The sequence below is a fragment of the Vicia villosa genome, linkage group LG7, assembly GCF_029867415.1.
Source record: "Vicia villosa cultivar HV-30 ecotype Madison, WI linkage group LG7, Vvil1.0, whole genome shotgun sequence".
Classification (NCBI taxonomy): Eukaryota; Viridiplantae; Streptophyta; class Magnoliopsida; order Fabales; family Fabaceae; genus Vicia; species Vicia villosa.
Window position 1 is genome coordinate 99,447,371 of NC_081186.1, and position 7,903 is coordinate 99,455,273.

The 7,903-nt window shown below is 33.0% G+C and overlaps 1 protein-coding gene across 2 annotated transcripts; it reads left to right on the plus strand.

Moving 5' to 3' along the window:
* Positions 1 to 4,933: 4,933 nt before the first annotated feature.
* On the plus strand, positions 4,934 to 7,513 carry LOC131617993 (probable serine/threonine-protein kinase PBL19). 2 transcript variants are annotated; one of them, XM_058889264.1, is made up of 5 exons: positions 4,934 to 5,168; positions 5,474 to 5,997; positions 6,271 to 6,531; positions 6,637 to 6,759; positions 6,840 to 7,513. In XM_058889264.1, the coding sequence occupies exons 2-5, from the start codon at positions 5,644 to 5,646 to the stop codon at positions 7,425 to 7,427; spliced, it is 1,326 nt and encodes a 441-aa protein (XP_058745247.1). In that variant the 5' UTR covers positions 4,934 to 5,168; positions 5,474 to 5,643; the 3' UTR covers positions 7,428 to 7,513. The 2 variants fall into 2 exon arrangements, with proteins under 2 accessions (XP_058745247.1, XP_058745248.1); XM_058889265.1 differs by lacking the exon at positions 4,934 to 5,168 and adding an exon at positions 5,230 to 5,246.
* Positions 7,514 to 7,903: the final 390 nt, after the last annotated feature.

The window sequence follows — 7,903 nt, forward strand, 5'->3', positions numbered from 1 at the left end:
TGGTGTAGAGTTTTAATATCGTGAATTAATTGTAACTATTAATTTATTATAAATATTTAACTTTTATCATAAATTATATTTATAATATTTTTATTTCTTTAAGATAAATTACTCAAAATTTTAAAAATATAATATATGTACGTTAGGCCAGTATCAAGTCAAAAAATTGAAAAGGTTTATGTTCACCAATTGTATAAGAACTACAAGAGGTGCGGAAGCACGTATGATTTTGTAATACACAATTCACTTTATTTTTTACTGTAAAAATACTGACTTAGATATTAAAATATTAATCTTGTAGGGAACAACACAAAATATAAAACTTTATTATTTGTTGGAGTTGAAGAAACTTTTAAGTTCTTATCAAAATTAAAAAAGAAAATTTTAATATTATTTCGAGTAGATAAGAATCTAGAAGAGCCTTAAAAACATCATTTGCTTGTTTTACAAAGGCATCAAAAACCACGTTTTGTTGAGAGGAATTTGTTTGGCAAGTACTCCAATGTTAGAAGCTAGAAGATCATATAGCCGTTTAAATATTTAGAAGCTCTGTATTTGTTAATTATGGTTCAACATAAAAAAAAATTAAAATTTTATTTAGTTATAATTTAATCATTATAAATTTATTATGAGATTCTATTTTAATTTAATTATGAAAAATTTGAATATTTGTCGTATATATAACTAACTTTACACACGCTTAAAAATGTGGTGGAAATGTTGTTAGACGTGCGTTCGTCAGAAGCTACAAACTGAAATTTCTCATTTCCATAATCCAAGTGCATTGAAATGTATTGCAACCGTGCGTTTGATCTGGGGCGGAGCTACAGCTCAGCGAGTCTGGACACGCGCCCGGTCTCAACCCCTCCTTTCGTTATATACTCCCTGATCCGCTGTCGCACGCGGATCAAAAACGAGTATTTTGAAAATGTAATATAGCGACAATGACTCGAGTCGTATATCACAAGGATTCTCATTTTATTATTAACTAATATAAATAAATTGGGGGTTTATGGTTTTAGAATCAATTTGTAAAACAGAGTAAATAAGCAATTATCAAAATTAAGCTAAACAACTAATCCTATTGATTTGGATTCCGACTTATTATCGGTTATAATAACACCAATCCCTAAACGGCTTCAATCCTATTCGATTATGAGATTAATCAGACAAGCGCTTATCAAAATCAATCGAGTTATGTTCCTGTTTACCGAATTAAGCTAACGGTTAAGAATATGACGAGTTAACGAATTAAGCAAACGATAACACGCAATTAAATTTAGGAACATGCATCCAATCGAATTTAGTCAATTCTATCCTATGAACAACAATCGAATTAAGCAAACAATTGTAATCAAATTAAGCAATTGATTTCATAGAAAAGAATTGAACAGAAATCGAATTTAAATTAGTATTAGAATAACCTCAAAGCAATGGAACCCGTAAGCAGCAGGATTTGCCTTCGGGAATTAGTTCTTCATTCTAATCATGAAAGCAAAAGAAAAATTTGTGGCAAAAAAAAAGGTAAAAACTGTAGCATGGTTGAAACCCTTGTAAACAATTAAGGGTTTCCACACCTAACTCAATTTGGGTCGGAAACATAACCCAGACCTATAACAAATGACCCAAAACTAAATAAAACTAATGCTGCAACTTCAACCAAAATTCTGGAAAATATGCGCTCCGAATCTGACTTCGATTCCAACACAAAAGTTGTAGCTCTTTCTCTTAGACTTCTGGTGATTATTAGAACGCATCGATTTGATTCCCGGAGCTCCAGTTATGATCATTTTAGTGCAGACTGTTAAAGCTGAAAAATAAGTACGAAAATCAAATAAAAATAAAAATAAACTCAAATATAAAAACATAATAAAATAGAAAAATAAACAAACCAAACCATAGAAATGCCTAAGTACAAACATAAAGGAACGTGCATCAAAATGCACTGATCACTCTTCATCTAATAGTCGATTTTTGAACAACATCACAGACAAAATTAAGGGCAAAACTAATAAAAACAGGGTGTGAAATTTTTGGACAAAATCAAAGGGTATAATTTTTAGACAAAATTTGTAGAAATATCTGTGAAATTAGTAAAAATAAAGTGTAAAATTTTTGTCCAGACTCTCTAAAATTTCTATCTCTGCCACTGCGTTTGATTGTCTAGAATATTATCCAAACATAGCTTATCTCTCTAATGGTGAAACTCAATAAAATTTACATTGAATTTTGTAGATAATTTCAAAAACTCTTTATAATATCATATCATAGTTATATAATTTATTTATTTTTTGTTCTAATAATAATAAAATATATAATTCTTAAACAAAAATCATACTTTTATTTATTTTTATGAATTCAATTTTATCTCAAATTAAAATATTAATCTGGTCAGTTTAATAAATATATGAATGTATATAAAACTATAACTAAATGTAATAGAAAATAAAAATAAAAATAAAAAATACATAAATATGATTAAAAAGAAACAAGAAGATAAAAAATAAAAAATAAAAAATACAAAAAATATATAATAATAATTTCGTTATTCACATGTCTGAAATGCTCTTAAATGTGATTCAGAAAAATTGTTTGGAGTTGAGGGTGATTTTTTTCCATGTGATTTTATGCCCACCTTTGCATTGGATAAAGGGACATTCAACACTTCATATGCTAAGATAGCAATAACCACATGATCGTAATTAAAATCACCAATGTATATCTGTCGTTTGTCTTCAACAATCATATATACAATACGATGCATGCATATTGTTATGGGCAAGCAAAACGATCCAACAAGACTCAACCAAGACGAGAGTTCTTATCCACATTGTTGTATTAAATATTGAAGAAATTACATACTCTCACAATAAGGATGCACACCAGAATAAAGTCACTTGCTCATCTTAAGCTGTCACATCCAATCCAACGACTTATCGCGGTCCATGCAGCACCTATTGGGAAAGGTTTACTATCAACATTATATAAGCTCAGTTCTGCGTCCTAATAGGTACATTTTTCATTCACTCTTGCAAGTTACACCTCTCGAACCTCACTGACTTATGTGTTTGACTGCTAACTTGTACATTCCCACTCTAATATACACGAGACTTACATTGTCGTACTAGAGAGCTTCCACAACAACTTTCATAATCACACCACCAATATTGGAATAATGGTGCCGTCAATGGAAGACATTTTCTAATTCTCACGGGACTCCGCGTCAAATTCATCAAGATCTTTTCTGTTATGTCGTCACAATCAATCTTCTCAACCGATCACATTATTTATAATTTTCTCAATCGATAATTGTAGCTTCCAAGTCAACTCAATAGTCTCTGATTGTTTAACTCCTCATGCTCCAATTCCTCCATCGATCAATCAAGGAAATTTTCAGGTCATGTCGTCCTTCCAATCTTTTCATCTATTAATCCAAGGCCAAAACTCTAAACATCCTCAACTACAAACGCAAGCACGTAAATCAGAAATGTTCACGAGGCTTCAATAATTTCAAGGCACATTATGGATGCAATGAGCAAATAAACTCATCACATGCATTTAGAACCTAGCTAGCCACTCCATAGTGAAGGAGGTGAAGCCCCCTTACATTAGTCTCAAACCAAGTTTTCACTTGGGGGCGTGAAAGTTACTTCCAACAAAGCATCCGAGCACGACCTCTTGATGGCTACCAGAGGCCAAGATCACTGACCTCGAGCTGAGAATAGTGATTCTCAAAGGGAAAATAACGCATTCTAAGGCCGAAAAGGACGAAGAACGATAGAGATAAGGTTATCTAGGAAGTCGATGGGTTCCTTTCATGATCCAACCTTCTCAAGACTGACACCCCATTTAAGGTCCTACAAAGGTGGGTTCCCCAAAAGAAGGACCACTATTCACTCATCTCCTTTAGAAACTTTCACCTACCACCTTGAACGAGGTCTAGGAATGACAACTCCATCAAATTGACATCAATCAAATTGACATGAAAGTCTGTGTGTTGGTGCTTGATCATCTAAGAATCAAGGAGGGCTACCCTGCGCAAGTTGTTTCAGGTAGGGAACACTTAAAGAGTTAAGATTTTGATGGTCACCCTTAGAAAAATCTTTTTCCCTAAACTTCTCCAACACTATGTCATTAGACTAACATTTATGTTTCTCTTGTCATCATTGGTCCCTGCATAATGAGTAACATCCAGTTATAAATAATTTTTTTTACATAACGTAATATTTCTTGTATGCATTTCTTTATACTCCTCAAAACGAATATAATAAAAACACTTAAGACACGTGTCATCATCTTAGACATTAACATTTTCATGATGGTTCTTACAAAAATCACACTCACAAATCACAAGATTCAAAAGGACATGATCATCAAACTAATGGTATAAACATAATTTCCATGATCTTAATAGTCCTAAAGGAGATATTAAAAACATTTGTCTATATTTGAGTTCACAATTTATATTTATACTAAATGGTGGTTTACTTAAAAAAGAAAAAAAAAGAAAAAACAAACTTTATTTTCTATGTGACAAGTCATTGTACATACAGAGCAATTCTTGCATGGACACGGTCATAAATCTATATTCTTAGGCACAACCAATAAGAAGCTAGTAATTTTTAATTTATTTTTATTTTAATTTTGTTTTTAATTGGATTCATGGGGTGGTTGAGATTATGAAGGAGAGAGAAAATTCTTAATTTATTTTTTAATTCATTAAAATTATGTGATTGGTTGTGTGTAAAACAAATTCCCGTGTCCACCTAAGAATTTTCCGTACATACATTACACACACATAGACACTCAATTTATTTATATATAACTAAATATTCTCCAACTCACCTATTTCACACATCATTAATTAGTCAACGGCTCACGCAGTCCTGTTTGACTATCTAAAAAAAACAGATTTAACAAAAGATGGTGTTCGGTTTGGTCAATCAATGAAAGCAGACGTAACTTCATAAATCCTTTGTTTTTTTCTCCTAAGTTCTCTGATTCCCGTGACAGAGAGAGAACCAAAAAACCAAAGAAACAAAAGACAAACTTGACAATTACGTGACTGTGAACCTTCTCTTTCCCTTCACCAAATCACAACCAAACCTCTAGAAGGTCCTGTAGCCTAATAGCCATAGCCATGCTTCTTTGTGTTCTTTTATATACCTGTAAGTATTCTAGTATTTTCTTCAATTGTTTTTTTTATGAAGCTTATTCATGTGATTTACCATATTCTCCTTCATTTTGTGAGTGTTTTTGTATAAAAAGTTGTGTTTTTTTTGCAAAATCTCATATGGGTTTTCATTGTTCATGCTTTATGTTCTTTCTTAGCTCCAAATTTCTATTTGGGTTGTATAAAGTTTCAAACTTTTTGGTAGTTTTGGATCCTAATGCTTATGGTGTGTTCGTAAGTTGGTTTTTGTTCTTCTCTATGACAATAATTATTTTTTGTGATTTGTTGAAATGATTGTAGGATGATCACTAGCCAAGGTTGTAAAAAAGGTGCCAATATCGATATCATTATTTACGGTTTTTATGATGAAATAGAAATTGTAATTCATATTGCAATGACCGCAATCAGTATCGCAGCATCTGGACACTGAAATTGCAAAAGCATTTACGCGATTGCGAAAGTTAGTTATAATGAAGTGCTTTTACTATTTTAAATTTACTCTTAAGGGTAGGGGTCAAAGATCAGCTCCTGAGCTAAAAGAGCAAGAGAAAAGTCAGTTTTCGGGATCTGAAAGAGTTACGAAGTCTTCTTGTTCATCTACCTCTTCACCTAGGGGTATACCGAAACTCTATGAGGAGAAGGGTCATAATTTGAGGGTGTTTTCGCTCTCGGAACTTAAACGTGCAACAAGTGATTTCAATAGGCTTCTTAAGATAGGTGAAGGTGGATTTGGAAGTGTTTTTAAAGGTTCAATTAAGCCTGTTGGTGGAAATGGTGAGAATGTCTTAGTTGCTATCAAAAGACTTAACAAAGATGCATTGCAGGTATGAGACTCCTGAAATTTGCTTAGAAGTATAATTAAGCTTTTCTAGTTTATGGTTGTGTTTGTATCTTATCTATATCTACAAAATAGCGATCGATATGCTTATGTGATGCACTGACATAAACACCAGTAATAATTTGAGAAAATGAACGTGTTTGAATGTAATTGCATGTTTTAGTGTCTTCTTCGGAGATAGAGATTCCTCATTTATAAGACTTTGATTTCGAAGATAGAGATTAATCTCACCGAATTCATTCTTTTCTGTGTTATGCAGGGTCATAAGCAATGGTTGACAGAAGTTCAATTTCTTGGAGTTGTGGAGCATCCAAACCTCGTTAAGCTTATTGGATACTGCGCTTTGGATGGTGAGAGAGGGATCCAACGATTACTCGTGTACGAATACATGCCGAATAGAAGCTTAGAAGCTCATCTTTTCAATAAAGCTTATGATCCTGTGCCTTGGAAAACAAGACTTGAAATTGCACTTGGAGCAGCTCAAGGCTTATCTTATCTCCATGAAGAATTAGAAGTCCAGGTTCCAATTATTGCAATATGAATGATTATGAGTCTGTCTGAATAAACAACTTATTTGCAGCTTATAGCACAAGTACTTATAACATTATGTACCGTGTTGATGTAGGTGATATATCGCGATTTTAAATGCTCCAACGTGCTTCTGGATGAAAATTTTAAACCAAAACTTTCTGATTTCGGACTCGCTAGGGAGGGACCGGTAGCCGGGGATACTCATGTTTCAACTGCTGTAAGTGTTTGTCATTAGTATTTTCACTTCCGCATTAGTTTGCCGTATTTTTTCTCAATCTCGAATATGTTTTATGTCAGGTAATGGGGACACGTGGTTATGCTGCTCCAGATTACATTGAAACAGGACATCTCACGTCCAAGAGTGATGTATGGAGTTTCGGTGTCGTGCTATACGAAATACTCACCGGTAGGCGTTCGTTGGCAAGAAACCGTCCGAAAACAGAACAAAAACTACTAGAATGGGTGAAGAACTATCCACCTGATAGCAAAAAGTTCGACGCGATAATGGATCCAAGACTTGAGGGACAGTATTCAATCAACGCAGCGAGAAAAATCGCCAAGCTCGCAGATCATTGTCTGCGTAAGAGCGCCAAAGATAGGCCGGCAATGAGTCAGGTGGTAGAGAGATTGAAGCAAATAATACAAGACTCCATTGAAGAACAAGAACAAGAAAAAGAACAACACGAACATGAAACTAACGAGATAAACATTGTTGAGGTAGCTGAAAATGAATCAGTTGAGCCGCCTCTAGAAGAGGCGAAATCGTCGGGTTCGACTGAGTTATGGAGAAAGAGAATGGAACATCTTGCAAAACTTGGTGAGCATGTGGAGAGTGTTAGTAGAAAAAGGTTTATGATCCAACAAAGAGCTAATGTTTCTTCTTAGTTCCATTTTGGTATATTCTGAACAATGATGAATATAGCACATTGCATGAAATATTTATATGATTAATGTATAGAATAGTGGTAGCACTACATCACTAATGTTTTTTTTTTCTTTGTAGCTATATATGTTTTGTTTAATATATTGGAACTAATATATAGTATAGGCATTTGTAATTCTGCATCAATTTTGAATCATCATGATAAGGTATAAGCATTTGTTATTTTGCCAGAACATGGATTAAAGAGACCAATCCAAAATGTTCATTTTAATTTGCCATCTCTATTTAAAAAAAAAAAAATAAAGTTTGAGCTTTATTAAAAATCTATTTAAATAAATGGGTTAAATAGTATATAAAAGACCATGTTGTCTATTTTAAAATAAATAAAATGGACTATTTGTTGTTTCATGTCTTGTTGTTTCAAGACTTTTTGTCGTTGTATTTTTACTTGTTCATGAATTATTGTTTCACAATCGCA

Excerpts from the sequence above, each read along its gene's own strand:
- LOC131617993 (XM_058889264.1), top strand. The coding sequence starts at position 5,644 with ATGAAGTGCTTTTACTATTTTAAATTTACTCTTAAGGGTAGGGGTCAA. Across the intron at positions 5,998-6,270 it reads TTAACAAAGATGCATTGCAG|GGTCATAAGCAATGGTTGAC; the intron begins GTATGAGACTCC and ends TGTGTTATGCAG. Across the intron at positions 6,532-6,636 it reads ATGAAGAATTAGAAGTCCAG|GTGATATATCGCGATTTTAA; the intron begins GTTCCAATTATT and ends GTGTTGATGTAG.